The 23,304-nt window shown below is 40.1% G+C and overlaps 1 protein-coding gene across 1 annotated transcript; it reads left to right on the forward strand.

The window, feature by feature from the left end:
* Positions 1-750: 750 nt before the first annotated feature.
* On the forward strand, positions 751-23,043 carry lonp1 (lon peptidase 1, mitochondrial). Its single transcript, XM_057842323.1, has 21 exons — positions 751-1,269; positions 3,977-4,065; positions 4,133-4,252; positions 4,377-4,506; positions 6,078-6,191; positions 6,421-6,482; positions 8,454-8,583; positions 8,699-8,782; positions 8,856-8,924; positions 10,331-10,482; positions 13,673-13,811; positions 14,390-14,568; positions 16,103-16,190; positions 16,326-16,448; positions 16,515-16,631; positions 16,713-16,853; positions 18,872-19,037; positions 19,104-19,187; positions 19,882-20,009; positions 20,079-20,243; positions 22,601-23,043. Exons 1-21 carry the CDS (start codon positions 775-777, stop codon positions 22,748-22,750), a joined length of 2,925 nt encoding a protein of 974 aa, XP_057698306.1. The 5' UTR covers positions 751-774; the 3' UTR covers positions 22,751-23,043.
* Positions 23,044-23,304: the final 261 nt, after the last annotated feature.

Consider the following 23,304-nt stretch of genomic DNA (forward strand, 5'->3'; position numbering starts at 1 on the left):
GAATAGAAGGGGGGGGAAAAAAGTGTCTTTGGACAGAAGGAAAGTTTTTATTTTCGCCGATTCACCACAGTGATCACTGGTTTACTGATATAACACTGACAAAGCGGGACGATTGTGACAATTGGGAATATTCGGCACGTTTTCGCTGAAAAACAATCAAGCGGTTTATCAATGAGATTGAGGTCTAATGTCTTTAAGTGGCGTCTTAACTGATTTGGCTTCAGACTCTCCGCTACAATCATTTTTGGACTCAGCAAACAGTGGTCTTTCCTCATTTCCCACTATATTAAAAGTCAAAGCCAAAAGGCAAACGGCCCGAAAAAAAGCGCATTCTCGGCGGCCGAGGGAGAACCGTGGGTGAGGGCGGTGGTCGTGACGATCCCAAGCCGAAAACGGCACTTCTCGGCCGGACACGTGAGAACCGGAGAAGACGAGAGGACAGTGGGTCACAGCGTGAGTCCAGCTCTACATGAGTCTCTTCCGTGTGCTCTTGCTTACCTTCAAAAATACTGCACGCACTTTGAAAATGAGAGCGCCACTGCCACCCACGGAGTGGATGTGCAAGTACACTTTATTCTAGTACGGCCAAAGAAAGAAAGAAAAAAAAAAAGCATGTTCCCCGAGGTCACTCGCGCCACCCCTGGCATCGCTCTGCGCCCCCCCAGGGGGGCGCGCCCCACCATTTGAGAAGTACTGGTCTAGTCAATGACAACACTGACGTCATCAACCTTGGACGGAAGTTGGCTCACACGCCGTAGAAAGCTCCAGAGAAACATGGCGGCGTACGTGAAGATGATAAGAGCGGCAGGACTTCTCCACAAACACTCAACCCGCGTTGTCGAACTCCTCCAGCCGCCCGGCTGCTTCAGGTTCGGCTTCCGCCAGGTCGACGCACCGGCTCCCGGCGCGTTCCGCTCGGTTCGTCACTACAATGGCTCGCTTCACGCGTCCAATGCGACGGCAAGACGTCGTCGCTGGATGCGGGTGACCGGCGCTCATCCCGGCGTACTCGCAGCGTCGCCCAGGGACTTTGGGAACCGGGCGAGCGGCGCCGGCCTGCCCGGGGAGGACGGCGGGGACAGCGGCGGCGGAGGAGGCGGCCCGGGAGGAGAAGACTCTGCCGGCGGCGGTGAGGACGGAGGAGCGGCGTACGCAGGAGCTGCGATGACGGCTCTGACACCCATGATGGTGCCGGAGGTGTTCCCCAATGTGCCGCTGATCGCCGTGAGCAGGAATCCCGTCTTCCCCCGATTCATCAAGATCATCGAGGTGAGAAGGTGGATTTAATGTCCAACTTCTGCGTGATGCAATCATTGTTTGGATGTCAACATGTAAAGAAAAGTGAAACTATCAAACGGATTGGCTGTCAAAAGCAGCAAATGAGTACAATTTGGGGCCATTGGGATCATTTCCTGTTGATTTTCATTCACTTCCTAGTGTTTTTGGGGATTATCTTGATCACTTTCTTGGCATTTACAGATCACTTCCTGTTCATTCGGGGTCATTCCAGGTCACTTCCTGTTCAGTACCCCAAAATGATTAGGAAGTGACCTGTAAATACGCCAAAAATAACAGGAAGTGATCTGTAAAAGGCCCAAAATCAACAGGAAGTGACCCTTAAATCCCCCAAAGTCAATAGGAAGTGACCTGTAAATGCCCCAAAGTCAACAGGAAGTTGAGAGGAGTATCTTGATCACTTCCTGTGCATTTTAGGACATTTACATGTCACTTCCTGTTCAGTAACCCGAAATCAACAGGAAGTGACCCGTAAATGCCCGAAAATGAACAGGAAGTGACCTAAAAATGCCCCAAAAATGAACAGGAAGTGACATATAAAAGCTCGAAAATGAACAGGAAGTGACCAGTAAATGCCCAAAAATGAACAGGAAGTGACCCATACGTGTTCCAAAATTAACAGGAAGTGACCTGTAAATGCCCCAATATCAACAGGAAGTCACCCGGAAATGCCCCAGATTCATTGGGTACATTTCCGGGTCACTTCTTGTTCAGTAACCCAAATTTTACAGGAAGTGACCAGGTCAGTAACCCAAAATTAACAGGAAGTGACGGGTAAATGCCACGAAATTAACAAGAAGTGACCCGTAAATGCCCCAGAATCATTGGGTACATTTCCGGGTCACTTCTTGTTCAGTAACCCAAAATTAACAGGAAGTGACCCGTAAATGCCACAAAATCAACAGGAAGTGACCCATAAATGCCCCAGAATCATTGGGTACATTTCCGGGTCACTTCTTGTTCAGTAACCCAAAATTAACAGGAAGTGACCCGTAAATGCCACAAAATTAACAGGAAGTGACCCACAAATGCCACAAGATTAACAGGAAGTGACCCGTAAATGCCCCAGAATCATTGGGTACTTTTCCGGGTCACTTCTTGTTCATTAACCCAAAATTAACAGGAAGTGACCCGTAAATTCCACAAAATTAACAGGAAGTGACCCGTAAATGCCACAAAATTTACAGGAAGTGACCTGTGAATGTCCCAAAATCAACAGGACGTGACCCGGAAATACACCAAAACTAACAGGAAGTTAGGTGACCCGTGAATTCCTCAAAATCAACAGGAAGTGACCCGTAAATGCCCCAGAATCATTGGGTACATTTCCGGGTCACTTCTTGTTCAGTAACCCAAAATTAACAGGAAGTGACCCGTAAATGCCACAAAATTAACAGGAAGTGACCCACAAATGCCACAAGATTAACAGGAAGTGACCCGTAAATGCCCCAGAATCATTGGGTACTTTTCCGGGTCACTTCTTGTTCATTAACCCAAAATTAACAGGAAGTGACCCGTAAATTCCACAAAATTAACAGGAAGTGACCCGTAAATGCCACAAAATTAACAGGAAGTGACCTGTGAATGCCCCAAAATCAACAGGACGTGACCCGGAAATACACCAAAACTAACAGGAAGTTAGGTGACCCGTGAATTCCTCAAAATCAACAGAAAGTGACCTGTAAATGCCCCAGAATCATTGGGTACATTTCCGGGTCACTTCTTGTTCAGTAACCCAAAATTAACAGGAAGTGACCCGTAAATGCCCCAAAATTACCAGGAAGTGACCCATAAATGCCCCAAAATTAACAGGAAGTGACCCATAAATGCCCCAAAATTAACAGGAAGTGACCCGTAAATGCCCCAAAATTTACAGGAAGTGACCCGTAAATGCCCTGAAATTTTCAGGAAGTGACCCGTAAATGCCCCAAAGTCAACAGGAAGTGACCCAGAGATGCCCCAAAATTAACAGGAAGTGAAGTGACCCGGAAATGCCCCAAAGTCAACAGGAAGTCATCAAGATACCCCCCCCCCCCTCAACTTCCTGTTGATTTTGGGGCATCACTTTCCGTGCATTTTAGGGCATTTACAGGTCACTTCCTGTTTGTTCAGGGTTATTCCCGGGTCACTTCCTGTTCAGCAACCCAAAATTATCAGGAAGTAACCCAGAAATGCCCCAAAGTTACCAGGAAGTGGGTGAAAATCAACAGAAAATGACCTGACGAGATGTAAACAAGTGAGAGTAAGTTTGAAAGGATGCTCGCCATGGTGACACTAATGCTAATGTGAATGCTACGCTAACGCTACAAGTTACATTTGGAGTGTAATGATCACTAAGTAAACACCTTAAATGGCTTAAGCAACATTGCATATTCTCTCACGCAAGAAAAAAATATTACAATATTTACGAAAAAAGCAAACCTGAAGTAGCCTGTCTTTAAGCTGCTGTGGGGACCTTGTGGGGTACTACCATCAGGCAGCCGCAGTTGCCCTCACAGATGCCTGATCAAAATCCTTTTTATCAGACTTTTTTTTCCCTTTTAATCGGCTGATGGCTGATGATGGAAAAAAAGTCAATACATGGGTCGTCTCCCGCTAACTTTGACCGTAACGCTATATGGTAACACCCCCTAATGACATCTCCTGTCGATCAATCGGATCGGCGACTGTCTTGGGCCAGGTGAAAAACCAAAGCCTGATGGATCTCCTGAGGCGGAAGGTCCGTCTGGCGCAGCCTTACGCAGGAGTCTTCCTAAAGAAAGACGACAAGTACGTGACGTAGCGTCCCGGCGTAGCGTCCTGGCGCTGACCCGTCCCGCGTGCGTACCCGTTTTAGCAACGAGTCGGACGTGGTGGAATCCTTAGACGCCGTCTACTCCACCGGTACCTTCGTGCAGATCCACGAGATGCAGGACTTGGGGGATAAGCTGAGGATGATCGTCATGGGACACCGCAGGTCTGCACAGGCAGTTCATTGCAAATGTCACCATAAAAATTGTTCAGAATTGTACAAAACTTCATAATTGGATGGATGTTGCCGTGGACGCTTATCGCCGTCAATGGTCACTTGCTCCTTGCAGGATCCGGATCACGAGGCAATTGGAGGCGGAGCCCGAGGAGGAGGCGGAGACGCCCCAGTGGGAGACGGCGGGCAAAGCAGCGTCGAAGCGCAGTCGGCGCCAAACGGCGGGCGAGCAGATAGAGGACAAGGTAAGACCGTGTACCGTACAGAGGTCGACCGATATGGGATTTTCAAAGGCCGATACCGATAAAAAAAAAACAAAAACAAAAAACAGCTGATTGCCAATATCTAAAGACAATTTCGGAAGCTGATATGCTTTTTATTTTCAAACCACGCTGATTATGAAAAGCAAGTGAAAACAATCATTGCATAAATTGGGGTGCCCAATACGTAGATCACAATGCTAGTTTGGGTAGCTCGACAGAAATAAACTATCTGGTATACATTAGTATTATATAGCATTTAAGCTAACGGACTTTTACTATGCAAGTTAGCAAATTTTTGTAAACAGTTACCATTATGTAGAATTTAAGCTAGCAGACTTTTTCTTTGCAAGTTAGCCAATTGTTGTATCATTAGCCTTATGTAGCATTAAAGCTAGCGGACTTCTGCTATGCAAGTTAGCCAGTTGTTGTAAACATGAGCATTACATAGCATTTAAGCTAGCAGACTTTTGCGATGCAAGTGAGCCAATTGTTGTAAACGTTAGCATTGTATAGCATTTAAGCTAGTGGATTTTTACTATGCAAGTTAGCCATTTGTTGTAAGCATTAGCATTATTTAGCTTTCAAGCTAGTGGACTTTTGCTGCACAAGTGAGCCAATTTTTGTAAACATGAGCATTATATAGCATTTAAGCTAGCAGACTTTTGCGATGCAAGTGAGCCAATTGTTGTAAACATTAGCATTGTATAGCATTTAAGCTAGTGGATTTTTACTATGCAAGTTAGCCACTTGTTGTAAGCATTAGCATTATTTAGCTTTTAAGCTAGTGGGCTTTTGCTGCACAAGTTAGCCAATTGTTGTAAACATTAGCATTTAAGCTAGCGGACAATTTGCTATGCAAGTTAGCCAATTGTTTTAAACATTAGCATTATATAGAACTTAAGCTAGTGGACGTTTGCTATGCAAGTTAGCCAGTTGTTGTAAACATTAGCATTATATAGCATTTAAGCTAGCGGACAGTTGCTATGCAAGTTAGCCATTTGGTTTAAACATAAGCATTATATAGCATTTAAAATAGCGGCCTTTTGCTACACAAGTTAGCCAATTGTTGCATTGTTGCAATTGGCTAACTTACATAGCAAAAATCCACTAGCTGAAATGCTATATACTGCTAATGTTTACAACAGTTGGCTAACTTGCATTGCAAAAGTCCGTTAGCTTAAACGCTATATAATGCTAATGTTTACCAGATAGTTTCTGGTGTGCACTAGAAACAATCTGGTGCGCACCAGATTGCTTAAATTTATTTTGATTCTGTCGATGTCCCTTTTGGGGCACAAAGTATCAACGTTAAATTTTTCTTATGCGATTTCGTTTAGTAACACTGGCCACTAGATGGTGCAAAATCACAATTAACAAAGGTGAACTTCACAATTGGTGAACATAATAGTTGTCCTATTAAATCGACTGATCTTGAAAAAAGGTCTATATATTGATACCATATGATCAATTCGACCATTACGCCCATTATATCGGCCAACCTTTACTACGCGTATACATCTCTGCATATATGCAGTAAGTACATACGTCTACAGGTGGCGCAAGCCGACCTGACGCCGCGACTGGAGAGCCCGCTGCCATCCGGCGTCCTCATGGTGGAAGTGGACAACGTCCTCCACGAGAACTTCACCGTCACCGAGGAAGTCAAGGTACGCAGGTGGCGATCACGTGATTTGATGTACCGTCGATCCCGCAATACAGTTATGAATTTTGATCGTCGATGAATTGTTTCTCGAATTTGTTTTTTTTTTTTTTTAACCAAAAAATGCTCTAAATCCTCTCTGAATAGTGAATCATTCTTTTGATTTATTTGAAAAACTTGTATTAAGGTTTAAAAGGGATAGGAAAAAAATGAGCGGCTCTTCATTTTGGTTGCAGGCGCTAACGGCTGAGATCGTCAAAACCATCCGTGACATCATCGCGCTCAACCCGCTCTATAGGTAACTTTACTTTTGTTGTTGATTTCAGTTGGTCATGTCTTTAACTATGTCAACATTTCTTTATTTCACTTGCAACATCATGAAGTCGATCATTAAATGTGTCATTAACCTCTGTGTCTGAATTTGCCTTTAACAAATATACATTTAAAAGTATCACAGAAGTACCTGAAAATGATAATTAAAAAAAAAGATGAAATTTCAAATACACCCAAACATGAAAACTTTTAAAGATTCAAAAATAATAATAATGATAATCAAATATATATTTATATATATATCTTCTTTATTTTATAAATATACTTATTAAGATTTTAAATGTAAGTATTTTAAATATATATAAATATCGTTTGGAAATGTTTTCAAATTTTAATTTTCTATATTGACTTTTATGTTATACTTTTAAATTTCCTGTATTTATTATTATTTTTTTATTCATACGATTTTTTTAATAATCTTTTTTTCCCCAAAAATTAAGTATTTAAATTTTGTTTTGAAATATTTTTAATTAATTTCTATATTTGTCTTTTTCTTATTATGTTATCTTTTTTTTAATTGTATGTATTTAATATTTTTTTATTATTTCTATTTTTGCCCCCCAAAAAAGAACTGAAGGGATATTTAAATATTGTTTTAAAATATGTTTATTAATTTTCTATATTGTTATTTCTTTTTTTTTATTGTCTGTATTTAGTATTTTTTATTACAATTTTTATGTACTTTTTTCCCTAAAATTGAAGAAATATTTTAAATATTGTTTTAAAATATTTCTAATTTTCTATATTTTATCTCGTTTTCTTTTTAAATTTCTGTATTTTTTTTTATTTCTTACTATTATTATGTGCTTTTCCTCCAAAAATTAAAGAAATATTTAAATATTGTTTTAAAAAAATTAAATTTATTTTCTATGTCTTTATTTCTTATTATATCTTTTTTAATTGTCTGTATTCAATATTTTTTTTAATTATTACTATTTTTATGTAGTTTTTTCGCTTAAAAATTGAACAAATATTTAAAGATTGTTTTAAAATATTTTTAATTAATTTTCTATATTTATTTTCTTTTTTATCTTGAATGTTTTTGTATTTTTACTATTTTTATATACTTTTTCCCCAAGAATTTGTTGTTGTAAAATTGTTGTAAAACATTTTTTAAAAAATGTCTATATTTGCCTTTATTTCTTATTATGTTATCTTTTTTTAAATTGTCTTTATTTAATATTTTTTTATTGATACTTTTTATGCACCCCCCAATTAAAGAAATATTTAAATTTTTTTTTAGATTTTCTATATTTAGTATTTTTTTAATTAATACTATTTTGATGTACTTTTCCCCCAAAAATTACAGAATATTGTTTTGAAATATTTTTTCATTAATTGTCTATTTTTACATTTATTTATTATTATTATTTTTAATTGTCTGTATTTAATATTTTTTTGCTATTACTATTTTTATGTACTTTCAAAAAGTAAATATATTTAGATATTGTTTTAAAAATTTTAAATTGTAATTTTTACTTTTTTTTTTTTTTTTAATCAATGCTTTTATGTGCTTTTTCCCCAAAGATTAAATAAAATTTGAATATTAAAATGTTAATCATTTTTAATTATTTTTCTATATTTGTCATTGTTTAAATTCAAACAAATTTTCTTAATTCAATATTAATTTAATAATACAATTTTTATATATTGCGCCAATGCTTTTCAATATTTATTTAATTAATACAATTTTTATAATATTGCACCAATGCTTTATGTATATTCGTTAAATACAAATTCAGGCATCAAGGTGTAAAATGTGTTATTATTTCAATATTTAGTCAAGAAACAAAGCCTGTAAGAAATAATGATTATATTGTATGCTATTTTTTATCAACTTATTTGAACATTTACATTTTTGAGTGATTTTGAGTTTCAATTTTAATGCTTTGATTTGGTTCACGTTTTGACACACCTCGTCCTTTTGTCCGTTTAGGGAATCTGTCCTGCAGATGATGCAGGCGGGCCAGCGCGTGGTGGACAACCCCATCTACCTTAGCGACATGGGCGCCGCCCTGACGGGGGCGGAGTCACACGAGCTGCAGGACGTCCTGGAGGAAACCAACGTGAGGGCCGCCGCCACTGGGGATGAATACTTTGCTCTCTTCCGTTTTGCCCTTATTATTTTTGTAGTGCGCCGGGCGGCCTACACTAATCTTTGCCCGTTTTTTTTTTTTTTAGATCCCCAAGCGTCTGTACAAAGCTCTGTCGTTGCTGAAGAAGGAGTTTGAGTTGAGCAAGTTGCAGCAGCGTCTGGGCCGAGAGGTGAGCCAGCGCTCCCGCTCTTTTCCTCGCCGACGCCAACGGTCGTCTGCGTCTTTATCGCCCCCCCCTGCAGGTGGAGGAGAAGATCAAGCAGACGCACAGGAAGTACCTGTTACAGGAGCAGCTCAAGATTATCAAAAAGGTCAGAAAATTCAAGCCAAAACTAACCAAATCCCTTTTTTGATGAATGGAGAAACATGAGAAATTCAAGAATTAAACACCACATCATTGAAAAAAAAAAATCATGTCTAACTCATGGACTGCCATTGACGACACCGTGTATATACCTGTATAGCATATTTTTCCCACCTACCTGTCCTGTTCAGCTGCTTGCACGCGGAGATTAGGAATCTGAGTGTGCTTATGGTCTAAACAGTTTTAATCTATCACATGGGAGTTTGAATATTGTGGTTGATCATTGTTGAGTTAGTTATCGAGGGTTGATTGAAAATTTGCTTGATTGATTGAATATTTGCTTGTGCTCATATATACCTAATACATACATAATACACATTGCCATATTTTTCCTTATTTGATATAACCAGTAAATGATTATTGCTTGCTATACTAGGCTGTAGTGTAATGTTTAAGTGTTACAAAGTGTTAAAGAGGGTCGGGCTGACAACTGCCTTGCGTCATGGCCGCAACATTGCGTAACTAGACCTTCTAGGACATCTTCAGCATCTTACGTCTAGACGTTCATCTAGACTTTCGAGGACATCTTCCATTCGAGAACATCTTCCATGGCTGCAGCATTGCATAACTGAAGTGTCTGGGTCATTCTGACCACTTTACCTAAGTGCCTTTGCTTACATTACATACGTGTATTTAGTTAGTTCCACCTACATGCTCACACATAGCCAACCAAAATCACATGGGTGTCGCCAGCTTGCTTTCCTCCTCCCTTTAGGGCGGCACCTTTCTGTGTTAGGACAAGCCCCTAATAAAAGAAAGAGCAATGAGTTTAGTTTTAGATCAATTTTGGTGACTATACAGCGTAATCTAGCATTTCACTGTCTAGTCCGTCCTTGCTCTCCTTGGCCAGTGTTTTTTCTCTTATTTTTGGGTAATTTTACAAATGTCTACCTAAGGGTCTATTTTTGAACTTGACAATCATTGTTTTATTTAATAGGCGAAAGCAGCGAGCAGCAAGGGGTTATGGGGGGGAGAGAAAAGAAGGAAGCAGTGATAATTATGTAAAAACGTGACAAATGTGATTATGATCATGTGAAACATGACAATTATCGTGTAAAATTGGAATAATTATCTGGTAAAAAGTGTGGCAATTATGTAAAAACGTGACAAATATTGTTTAAAAGCGTGATAATTACTGTGTGAAATCGCGATAATTATCGTGTAAAAAGATGACAATTGTGTAAAAGTCTGATTATTATGTAAGAACGTGACAATTATCGTATAAAATAGTGATAATTCTCGTGTAAACAACCGTGTATAACAGGGTTTCAGGGTTTCATCCGTTGTGCCCGTGCAGAAAGTTCTACAGGAGTTTGATTCTGCATGCACGCTGATGCTAAATTTTCCGCACAGGAGCTGGGTCTGGAGAAGGAAGACAAAGAGGCCATCGAAGAGAAGTTCCGCGAGAGACTGAAAGACCGGACGGTCCCTCAACACATCATGGACGTCATCAACGAGGAACTGACCAAGATGGCGCTGCTCGACAACCACTCGTCCGAGTTCAAGTGGGTCGCCTCTGACGTTTGTATGGCTTCCATTGACGGTGTCAGCAACACCAAAAAAAGATTACCGTAATTTTCGGACTGTAAGCCACTACTTTTTTCCCCTTATTTTGAATCCTGTGGCTTATAGTCCAGTGCGTCTTATTTGTTGATTTATTTGCGTTTATAGTAGGGCTGTCAAACGATTAAAATTTTTAATCGAGTTCATTACAGCTTAAAAATTAATTAATCGTAATTAATCGCAATTAATCGCAATTCAAACCATCTATAAAATATGCCATATTTTTCTGTAAATTATTGTTGAAATGGAAAGATAAGACACAAGATGGATATATACATTCAACATACGGTACATAAGGACTATTTGGTTATTATAACAATAAATCAGCAAGATGGCATTTACATTATTAACATTCTGTTCAAGCGATCCATGGATAGAAAGACTTGTAGTTCTTAAAAGATAAATGTTACTACAAGTTATAGAAATTTTATATTAAAACCCCTCTTAATGTTTTCGTTTTAATAAAATTTGTAAAATTTTCAATCAAAAAATAAACTAGTAGCCCGCCATTGTTGATGTCAATAATTACTTACTCAATGCTCATGGATGCCTATAAAATCAGTCGCACCCAAGCGCCAGCAGAGGGCGGCAAAACTCCATAAAACACAACAAGTGAGCGTTTCAATGTGTACTGTCATTTAAAACTCTCTGAGCGGGGCATCTGCGTTAATTGCGTCAAATATTTTAACGTGATTAATTTAAAAAATTAATTACCGCCCGTTAACGCGATAATTTTGACAGCCCTAGTTTATAGGTAACACTTTATTCGACGACGGCGTCATAAGACCTCCATAAGACCGTCATAATTATGACATGACACTATCATGGGCATTAATGAATGTTAACGACAGATGTCATTAAGGATCATTTGGCCAATTATGTCACTAACTCCATTTATGTCCAGCTTGGATCTTTTACATCCATTCAAAAGTGAGATAATTTGATGGATGACACTAAGTGACATGTTAGAAGCATTCATTAATGCTCATGACAGTGTCATGTCATAATTATGACAGCCATAAGACAGTCTTATGGCACCATTGTCAAAAAAAGTTACCAAATACCATGGCTGGCAATGAATAAAACAACTGGAACAGTAACTGAAGAAATAATTAGCACAGGACATGAATTTTGATTGTTATTTACATGTTTAGCGCTGCAATACATGCTAGGAGGCATGTTGGATGAAAACAGGGTTGACAGCAGGTGGCAGCAGAGGTTGACTGTCTCTCCCAAGGGAGCAGTAATGGCCAAATGAAGCTTCTTGAAGCAATGACGCTTTGCAGCCAATTGGTTCAAAGTTTCATTTGGTCTTAGACAGTCTTATGATACCGCTGTCAATTAAAGTTTTACCGGTTGATATCTTTTCGTATAAATTAGAGCTGAAACGAATACTCGAGCAACTCGAGTAACTCGAGTTTAAAAACTGATCCGAGTAATTTTATTCACCTCGAGTATTCGTTTATTTTGACAGCTCTAAGCATCACGTTTTGCTCGGACTACTTTTAATGTGGGACAACGCGCTGATGTCACGTGCGTAGAGGAAGAAGCAAAAAAAAAAAAAAACTTACTGCAACCGACAGCCACTACAAACGACGCCGACGTTGCTAAATACTAGCCCGCACGATTTTAGTTGGTAGCAGGTAGTGTCTGATGAGTCTCATAGAGATCACATGTATGTTGAACTAGATGCTTAATGACAGACTCGGCCACGTCTGGGCAGCGTTAGTAAACCGCCGCCATCTTAAAGCAGTAGAGCGCTAAGCGCTAATAAAGAGCGCTAAGCGCTAATAAATAAGATTAACGTTACTGTCACAAGCTCACGTAACGTTAGCCCTGCGGAGGGCTAGGTTTCTATTAATTAAGACCACTGTGGATGCGTGGCTAACGTGTCTTACATACAGGCTTTAACATAACATAATGAGGGTGTAAAATAAAAACTCAATAATGCTAACTATCAATTTTAGCTCAGTAGTCAATGCTGGATAAAACACCAAGTAGCACTGGTCCCTAATGTGCTCCAATACAGCCTGTATCATACATTTATTTTGAACACTGCAAAAACTCAAAATCCTATCAGGACTTACAGTTTAGACTAACTTAAAACTTAACTAGAACTTCAAAATGGCTTGACACAAATAGAAATTCAATTGAAACACGTGGGAAAAAAATCCTAACTTTTAAGTGATGTGTGTTATCAAGCGTAACGGCATTTTTAGGTAAGATATATATATATATATATATATATTTTTTAAATAAGATCTAAAAGTTTTTTTGAGTGAAAGCAGTGAATTAGTCTTTTTTTTATTCTAGTTACATCTGAGATGCAATTGTTGGCTGTTTTCAACAATATACATCGTAAATAAAGACATTGATTGACTGAAAATGGTTCAAGATTAGATGAAATGTCTTGTTTTCTCATGTATATTCATAATTGCTCTTCACCTAAAAATATATTTGTTTTATCCGATTAATCGATAGAATTTTCAGTCGATTACTCGATTACTAAAATATTCCATAGCTGCAGCCCTAGTATAAATATCCCGTGATACAGTGAGCACAACTGCAGCTTATAGTCCTGTGCGGCTTATCAGTGAAAAAATGTCATTTTCGTGTCAAATTTTGTGGGTGGCGGCTTGTAGTCAGGTGTGCCTTTAAGTCCGAAAATTACGGTAATAAAGATTTTAAAAATGATGATTAATAAATTCGTTAATTTTTATATTTTAGATACTCATATTTGATACTGTATATATACTGTATATGTGTGTGTGGGTGTATGTATATATATATTATATATATATATGTATGTGTGTATATCTATGTGTGTATATATGTGTATGTCTATCAATACTGTACTATTTATTACCTGTTTGTTGCCGTAATGCTTTTTATGTATATATTGTAAATATAAATTTAGGCATCAATGGCTTACAAGTTTGTTTTAATTAATTTTAGAACAAGAACAAAACAGTGAATATGCTGCGCTTCTTATATAAATTGCGTTTTAGCTGAAAACATAATTGATGTGTGTGAATTAACGAGCCACCAAAATATGAAGCGCCGGGCCAAATTTGGCCCACAGGCCCCCAGTTTCACATCACTCGATTAAATGAATGCGCCTGTGTCTTTTAGCGTGACACGCAATTACTTGGACTGGCTGACCAGCATGCCTTGGGGCACCAACAGTGAGGAGAACCTGGCTTTGGACCGAGCAAGGGAGGTTCTAGAAGAAGATCATTATGGGATGGATGACGTCAAGAAGCGCATATTGGTCAGTATGTGCACAAGTGGGGAGGAGTTGTAGTTGGTTCTTTTGTACTTGCTATATACCAAACACAAAACATAAAAAAAACACTGAAATCTCGAAAAAAAATACATGTAAAATATGAAAACTGCACTAAATGGAAAAAATGTGAAAACTAAATAACAAAAATGCAGAAAAAATGCAAAAACTGCAAAAAAAAAAAAAAAAAAACCGAACTAAACGTCAAAATTAGCTAAACACAAAATCAGCAACTGCAAAATGGGGGGGGGGGAAACCTACAGAAACACAAAAAATACCCCCAAAAACTGAAAAAAAAAACACAAATCACCCAAAAATTGATAATGTATTTGATGTTTTAGTTTTTCCTTATTATAGGGCACCCATTGGCCGCCATTGCTAGATGTCCAATCCGTGTTGACATACTGTAGATTAAATTAATGAAAATGTGCTTTAATTGAACTAAGCACCTTTAATACCAAGTTGGTAACATTACTGCACCCCCACTGATGTTAAATCCTAAATTTTAATCTATGAGAAATGGATCTTAAATATGGTTTTGAACATGGTTCCTGACGTTCTCGCAGGAGTTCATAGCGGTCAGTCAGCTGCGAGGCTCCACGCAGGGCAAGATCCTCTGCTTCTACGGCCCACCTGGGGTGGGCAAGACCTCCATAGCCCGCTCCATTGCTCGCGCCCTTAACCGCGAGTACTTCAGGTTCAGCGTGGGGGGCATGACGGACGTCGCCGAAATCAAAGGACACAGGTGGGAATAAAAGTTAAATACGTCAGTACGGTTATGTTAGAGGCGGTGCTGAAAGCCCTGAATGATCCCTTTGCGCATGCGTAGTCCTAGTAGCAATACTGAAAAAATCAACTGTGACCTCAGGTTGATCCCCCCAGAAAAGACACAGACACCACGGTTAGCGTAAAAGGCTAACATACAACAAAAGGCCCATGAATCAAAATCAAGTGTGAGGCAGCAATTAGGAATCCAGGGTTAGCTTACATGGCTAATATGCAACAGAGGTCACCAATCAAAAGAAAGTGAGCGGCAGCCAGTCACGGTTAGCGCAAGCAGCTAACACGCAATAAAAGGCCTACCAATGAAAACCAAGTGAGAGGCAACAATTAGCAATCCAGACTTAGCTTAAATGGCTAACATGCAACAGAAGCCACAAATTAAAAGGAAAGTGAGCGGGAGCCAGTCACAGTTAACGCAATTGGAACTTCCTATATTCCGGGTTGGCTGGGACTGTTGGCAACACTACGGTTAGCGCAAGCAGCTAACACGCAATAAATGGGCTACATATAAAAGCCAAGTGACAGGCAGTTATTAGCAACCAACGGTTAGCTTACACAGCCAACACGCAACAGAGGCCTCCAATCAAAGGCAAGTCGCGGTTACAATAAAAGGCCTACAACTCAAAGGCGAGAGGCAGCAATACTAGGTTAGCCAAAACAGCTAACACTTAACAGAAGCCACAAATGAAAGGAAAGTGAGTGGCAGCCTGTCACGGGTAGAGCAAGCAGCTAACATGCAATAAAAGACCTTCAGCTAAAAGCCAAGTGAGAGGCAGCAATTAGCAATCTCCTGTTAGCCTAAATGGCTAACACGCAAAAGAGGCCACCAGTCAAACGAAAGTGAGCGTGAGCCAGTCACTCTTAACGCAAGTAGCTAACACGCAATAGAAGGCTTACAAATCAAAGCCAAGTGAGAGGCAGCAATATGAGGCTGACAATGGCTAACATGCAATGGAAGCAATAAACCAAAGGAAAGTGAGCAGCAGCCTGTAATGGTTAGAGTAAGCAGCTAACACGCAAAAAAAGGCCAACAAATAAAAGCCAAGTGAGAGTTAGATATTAGCAACCAACGGTTGGCGTAAACAGCTAACACGCAACAGAAGCCACAAATCAAAGGAAAGTCAGTGAGCACCAGTCAGTCACGGTTAGCACAAGTAGCTAACATGCAATAAAAGGCATACAAATAAAAGCCAAGTGAGACGCAGTCATTAGCAACCAACATGTAGCGTAAACAGCTAACACGCAATAGAAGCCACAAATCAAAAGGGAAGTGAGCGGCAGCCTGCCACGGTTAACGCAAGCAGCTAACACGCGATAACCGCCTACAAATAAAAGACAAGTTAGAGGCAGTTAGTAGCAACCAACGTTTAGCGTAAACATGTGAGGGGATCATTCAGTGCTTCCAGCACCACCTCTGGTGGTCAGCAGGGATGAAATAGAACCTGCATGGGCATCGCGAGCGTGCTCTTCTCTAACCTTTGCCATCATGTGCTCAGGAGGACATACGTGGGCGCCATGCCAGGAAAGATCATCCAGTGCCTCAAGAAGACCAAAACTGAGAACCCGCTGGTTCTGATAGACGAGGTTAGCACTAAGCTATGAAGACTTGTTTCACTTTGTAGCTCATGGTGCTGCTCAAATGGAAAATGTTTCGCTCAATGGCTGCCATCTGAGTTGTTTTTTGTGGGGCTGAGAGTGACATTTGCATGGTGTTACCAGGTGGATAAGATCGGCCGCGGCTATCAGGGTGACCCGTCCTCTGCTCTGCTGGAGCTTCTGGACCCCGAGCAGAACGCCAACTTCCTGGACCACTACCTGGATGTTCCTGTAGATCTTTCCAAGGTAGGGTTGTTTCCTGTTGCACATCAGTGAAAAATTTGTTCATTTGCTGTCTTGAAAATGTCCAAGGTTCTGTTCATCTGCACGGCTAACGTCACCGACACCATCCCAGAACCGCTCCGAGACCGCATGGAGATGATTAATGTGTCGGGGTACGTGGCTCAGGAGAAACTGGCCATCGCCCAGGTAACTTTGTGGATTCTACCACGTGGTGGAGCCTGGAAAACCTGGATAATGATGTTTTTCTTCTTTCCTTGTACGGTTCAGCGCTACCTTGTCCCTCAGCTGCGCTCACTGTGTGGCCTGAGTGAGGAGAAGGCGTCCATCTCATCTGAAGCTCTCAGTTTACTCATCCGACAGTACTGCAGAGAGTCTGGTGTCAGGAACCTACAGAAACAAGTGGAAAAGGTAAGTGTCAACAAGGTCATCTCCCCTACTACTACACTCCCACTAATACTCGTATTCTGAAATCAACCATTGAAGCTAAACCTCCCTCCAGGGCTGATAGTCTTGAGGACCATAGAGAACACACACCTACTGTTACATTATTTAGATGAAAATTTTAAAAATGTAGAACCTATAGAAAGCCAAGACAAAAATATACCAAGAACCATACCATGTATCAAGCCTGGAACCACGGCAGGAGCTAAGCCAAGAGTCAAGATTTATGTGATATCGGATAAAGAACCAGTCAAGAACCACTCCAGGAGCTAAAGTCCTTATCAAGAACCATCTCTGGTGACTCACAGAGACAGAAGTCCAGATCTATGACGAGTGACTCTAAAGAATGAGCCAAGAAACATGGTCCTTTCAAGGAATTAAGCCAGAAACTATGTTGAGATACACACCAGGGACCAAGTTGGGGAAGGGACCAGGAAAAAAAAACATGGTCCATGGGAGGAACCAAGCCAGAAACGATGTCAAGAAGACCCACACAAAGAACCAAGTACAGAACTATGCCAAGGGGCCAGAGAAGAAACCATGAACCAAGTCAAAAATCAAATGGCAAGCCAGGAACCTTGTGTAGACCTGCTACAAGAACTAAATCTACATCTCGACTCACCCCCAGGAACCAAGGTAAACACCAAGCCAAGAGCCCAATCAATAACTATCTGTAGAAGCTCACAGAAAACCAAGTCCAGGTCTATACCAAGAGTGACTCTTAAGAAATGAGCCAAGAAAAGGGTGCATTTGCGAGGAACCATGTCAAGAAGACCCACACAAATACCCAAGTCTAGGACTATACCAAGAACCAAGCCAGGGAAGAAACCAGGAACCAGGTCAGGAATCAAGTGACAATTCTTGTCTATAAGTTAGCAGAAACCCTGTGTAGATCTTCTAAATCCTCCATCTCGAACTGTGCAAAAAAAGGTTTAGGCAAGAGTCAGGATAAGACTCCTGCGTAGGATTCCATGAGTCAAGAATCGTGCTAGGAACCAATTTAAAATCCAAGCCAAGAACCTATTCAAGAACCATCTGTAGAAACTCCCAAAGACCAAAGTCGAGAGATATACCAAGAGTGACCCTCGAGAAATGGGCCAAAAAAAGCACCATTGCAGGAAACCATGTAAAGAAGACCCACACAAACACCCAAGACTAGGACGATGCCAAGAACCAAGCCAGGTAAGAAACTAGGAACCAGGTTAGGAATCAAGTGACAATTCTTGTCTACAAGTTAGCCAGAAGCCCTCTGTAGATCTTCTAAATCCTAAATCTAGAACTGTTCCAAGATGCAATCAGTTGATTTTTGCCATGTGCTTCGTTTCTGCCGAAACCTCACTGGGTAAACTGTCTGTGTTGGATCAGTTGGAACAAAGATTAGGACCCACTGCGGTCCTTGAGGACTGCTTTGCCCACCCCTGATTTAGCACTAGACTCACCCCCCTGAACAAAGCTAAAGACTCAGCCAGGAGCCTAATCAAGAACCATCTGTAGAAGCTCACAGAGACAAAAGTCCAGAATTATGTTAAGAGGAATGAGCCAAGAAACATGGCACCATTGCAAGGTACCATGTCAAGAAGACCCACACAAAGGCCCAAGTATAGGACCATTCCATGGATCAAGCTAGGGAATAAACCAGGAATCAAGTGACAGTTCTTGTCAACAAGTTAGCAAGAAACCCCTTAAAGATCTTCTCAAAGACTAAATCTAGAACTAAGCCAACCCCGGGAAACAAGTGAAGAACCATGTCAGGAACAATGCAAGGACAACAAGTCAGAGACCACCATGTCAAGTTACTTGTGTATCAACTCGTCATCTCTGGTTCTTCTGAAGAGTTCGATAAAGTTGCTGACATGGTCCTGGATGTGTAGTTTGTAGACTTTCCACAAATTCTCTTTAGGAACCAATGAATAGTGTTCTTGTTGAAGCTATTAAGAATGGAACGACAATGAAGCCTGGTGGTTTTCCTCATGTTTTCTGTCCAGGTTTTCCGTAAGGTTGCGTTCTCCATCGTTAGCGGGCAGCAGGAAGTGGTCAGCGTCTCGCCGGAAAACCTTCAGGAGTTTGTCGGCAAGCCAGTTTTCACCGTAGACAGAATGTATGACGTCACGCCACCGGGAGTCGTCATGGGGCTGGCCTGGACCGCAATGGGTTAGTATGTCTCGCTTAGGCGAACACAGCCAAAAACATAAGAAGCTAACGTTATCGCGTGCACAGGAGGCTCCACTCTCTTCATCGAGACATCCCTGCGTCGGCCCTCCGATAAAGACGGCAAAGGAGAAGGATCTCTAGAAATAACAGGTCAGGAAGAAACGCAGAACTCTGCTAACATGAACGCCAACAACACTTAGCAGCTAGGCTACATCACGGGATTCTGTACTTGTTGGCTTGTGCTAAGATGTTTTGAACGTGGTTCTTGCCTTTTGGTTTCTTACTTATTTGTTCATGACCTTATTGTTGACGTAAGATTGACTTGGTCCTGATTGGTTCTCCACATGGGTCTTGACAGTTTTCTGTATGTTTCTCGAATTTGGTCGCGAACATGTTTCTTGGCTTGATACTAATTGGTTCTTAATTTGTTTTTGGTTGTTGACGATGTTTGTAGTTTGAAGCTTGATGTTCTAATGGACCTGTTCCTACTTGGTTGTTTATATAGTTCTTGGATTTTTCTAGACTGGTTCTTGATTTGTTCTTGTTTGGTATTTGTTATGGTTGTTGACATGGTTCCTTTCTTGTTTTTGATTTGTTTCTCATTTGGTCCTTGTCATGTTTATTTGTGGTCCGGTTTGGTGCCTCTTTCATGGACCTGGTACTATAGTTCTTGATATGGTCATTATGGGCGCCACCATTAGGCCAAAATGCACATTGCAGGAACAGGTCTATTCATGGCGATAATATTGCTAGACATTTAAAGTGTTATATCGTTTTGGCTAGATATAGCATATCGAACAGCGCAAGCTATAAATGCTATATTTTCCCCTTCATGCTTCTTTAGGTCAGCTAGGTGACGTCATGAAAGAAAGCGCCAAAATTGCTTCAACCTTCGCCAGAGCGTTCCTTATCCAGCAGGAACCGGGAAACAACTTCCTGGTCAACTCGCACCTACACCTTCACGTTCCGGAGGTGATAAACCCAAACCAAACCCAAACTTTAAAGCTCTGCCCTCTTTAACCTTTTATTCCTGCCCCTCAGGGGGCCACGCCCAAGGACGGCCCTAGCGCCGGCTGCACCATCGTCACGGCCCTGTTGTCACTGGCGACCGGTCGCTCGGTGCGTCCTAACGTCGCCATGACCGGCGAAGTGTCTCTGACGGGCAAGATCCTTCCCGTGGGAGGCATCAAGGAAAAAACCATCGCGGTAGGTAGCAGATCAACCACGTTTCAAATACATGAATTAAACCCTAAATTAATTTACATTTTTAATGCTTTTAACATATTCTGGCTGACACATTGAAATCATAAGTGTTTGAGATAAACAAAACTAATTATACTGCATGCCAAAACTTAACTATCCACATGTTTATCATTCACAATGTACCTACAAAAAGTCGTACATGACCTGTATTTGCTAGCGTAGCAATGAACCGCTCGCGAATAGCACTAGCCTCGTGCTAATCGCTAATTGGCATGATAGTTACACAATCACGGTAATATAAGTATAGTATAATACTTTAACTATACATGCTGTCATAGTGATTAGCCACCCGCAACTAACGCTAGCCTCATAGTACTCTCCAATTAGCATGATATTTACACAAGAACGATGATTAAAGTACAGTATAATTGTAACTGTACGGACATTACCTAAACTAGCCGTGCATATAGCATTCACAATGTACCTACAGTAAGTAGTACATGAACTGTATCTACCAGTGTAGCGATTAGCCACTCGCAAATAGCACTACTGTTGTGCTAATCGCTAATTAGTATAATAGTAAAAGTGTGCACAGTACTTCAACTAGCTGCAGATTTAGAATTCACAAAAACTATGTCAACTAGTGATTAGCCACTTGCAAATAGCACTAGCCTCGTGCAAATCGCTAAGTAGCATCAAATTCACACAATTACGATAATATTAGTGTAATAGTAATAATAAGCACATTACTTTACCTGGCAATTAACTTTCACAATTGACCTACAGAAAGTAGTGCATGAACTGTATCTACTAGCATAGCGATTAGCCACTCACAACTAGTGCTAGCCTCGTGCTAATAGCTAATTAGCATGATATTTACACAAGAATGATTAAGTATAGTATAATAGTAAAAGTAAACTCACAACACTCACAACTAGCGCTAGACTCGTGCTAATGGCTAATTAGCATGATATTTACACAAGAATGATTATTTAAGTACAGTATAATAGTAAAAGTAGACACATGACCTTAACTAGCTGCAGATTTAGCATTCACAATGTACCCATAGTAAGTAGTACATGAACTGTACTTGCTATCGTAGCTGTTAACTACTCAAATAGCACTAGTCTTGTGCTCATCGCTAATTAGCATGATATCTACACAAAAACAATTAGTATAATAGTAAAAGTACATACCTTACCTTAACTAGCCACACATTTAGCATTGACTATGTACCTACAGTAAGTCAGTGGTACATGAAGTATATCTACTAGCATAGTGATTTGCCACTCGCAAATAGTACTAGCCTCGTGCTAATAGCTAATTATATGATATTTACACAAAAACAATAATATTAGTATAATAGTAAAAGTACGCATATTACCTTAACTAGCCGCACATTTGCATTCACTATGTACCTACAATACATAGTACACGAACTGTTTCTACTTACATGGCGAGTAGCCACTCGTAAATAGCACTAGCCTCGTGCTAATAGCTGATTATCATAATATTTACACAAAAACAATAAAAGTATAGTGTAATAGTAAAAGTATGCATATTACCTTAACTAGCTGCACATTTAGCATTCACAATGAACCTACAGTAAGTTGTACATGAACTTTTCTTGCTATCATAGCTATTAACTCCTCACAAATAGCACTAGTCTCATGCTAATCGCTAATTAGCATGATATCCACACACGAATAATTTGTAGAATAGTAAAAGTACACACATTACCTTAACTAGCCACACATTTAGCATTCACAATGGACCTACAATTCATGATACATGAACTATATCTACTAGCATTTACTAGATTAGCAACTCGGAAATAGCACTAGCCTTGTGCTAATAGCTAATTATCATGATATTTACACATGAACAATAATATAAGTATAGTATAATAGTAAAAGTATGCATATTACCCTAACTAGCTGCACATTTAGCATTCACAATGTACCCTACAGTAAGTAGTACGTGAACTGTACCTGCTACTGTAGTGCTTAGCCACTTGCGACTAGCCCTAGTTGCGTGCTAATCACCAATTAGCATGACATCTACTCTAGACCAATAGTATAAGTATAGTATAATAGTAAAAGTACACACATTACCTTATAAGCCACACATTTAGCATTCACAATGTACCTACAGTAAGTAGTACATGAACTGCATCTATTGGTATTGCGATTAGCGACTCGCAACAAGGGCTTGCCACGTGCTGATTGCTAATTAGGACAGGGCTAATTACAAAATAACTTGCACCACACTATTAATTCATTATTATAATGAATCGATTAATCGTTGCATCATTAGCTCGCGGCCATGTTGACGTTTTTCAATTTTCTGTGGTCCGTCAGGCCCGACGCGCCGGAGTGACGTGCATCATCCTGCCGGCAGAAAACAAGAAGGACTTCTCAGACTTGCCGGACTACATCACGGAAGGCCTGGAGGTGCATTTTGTGGACCACTACAGCCAGATCTATCCGGTGGTCTTCCCTCAGTCCTAAGCGCTCCATTGACAGTGATAGACGTCTAATTGCGTGACGTCCGGTGATCCTCCTGTAAATGAGTTTATCACTAGTAGACGTCCAATCCGTTTGAAGCGGGAGCTCAGCGAACGAACGTCCGGTTCATCACGACACGGCCGACCGACGAGAAACTTTCACAAAGACAGGAAGTGATGTCACTGCTTCAGCTCCAGGGATGCTCGACTGCAGACACGCTTTGATAGATTATTATAATTTTTATTTTATATTGTTGTTTATGTATGCGTGAATAAATATATTCTAACAAATTTTAACTTTGTGTATTAATATGAAGAATAAATAAAAGTATAGTTTTTGGATGAATTAATGACATAAAAATTGGGGGAAAAAATATTAATAGAAATAAAATTATTAAAAACAAAAGGGCTATATAGTTTAGAAGCCTTATGTATCATGTTTAATACATAAATTCTGAGCAATATATTTTTTTCTACCCGGAAAAACCTGAAGTATCATACAAATACGGTACAAGTTCTAGGGCTGTCAAACGATTAAAATCTTTAATCGAGTTAATT

This window comes from Corythoichthys intestinalis, chromosome 7 (genome assembly GCF_030265065.1).
Source record: "Corythoichthys intestinalis isolate RoL2023-P3 chromosome 7, ASM3026506v1, whole genome shotgun sequence".
NCBI lineage: Eukaryota > Metazoa > Chordata > Actinopteri > Syngnathiformes > Syngnathidae > Corythoichthys > Corythoichthys intestinalis.

Bases quoted from the DNA above. Each gene is read 5' to 3' on its own strand.
- lonp1 (XM_057842323.1), top strand. From the start codon at position 775: ATGGCGGCGTACGTGAAGATGATAAGAGCGGCAGGACTTCTCCACAAA. The intron at 10,483-13,672 runs GTGGGTCGCCTC...TGTGTCTTTTAG, and splicing joins AACCACTCGTCCGAGTTCAA to CGTGACACGCAATTACTTGG. The intron at 13,812-14,389 runs GTCAGTATGTGC...ACGTTCTCGCAG, and splicing joins ACGTCAAGAAGCGCATATTG to GAGTTCATAGCGGTCAGTCA.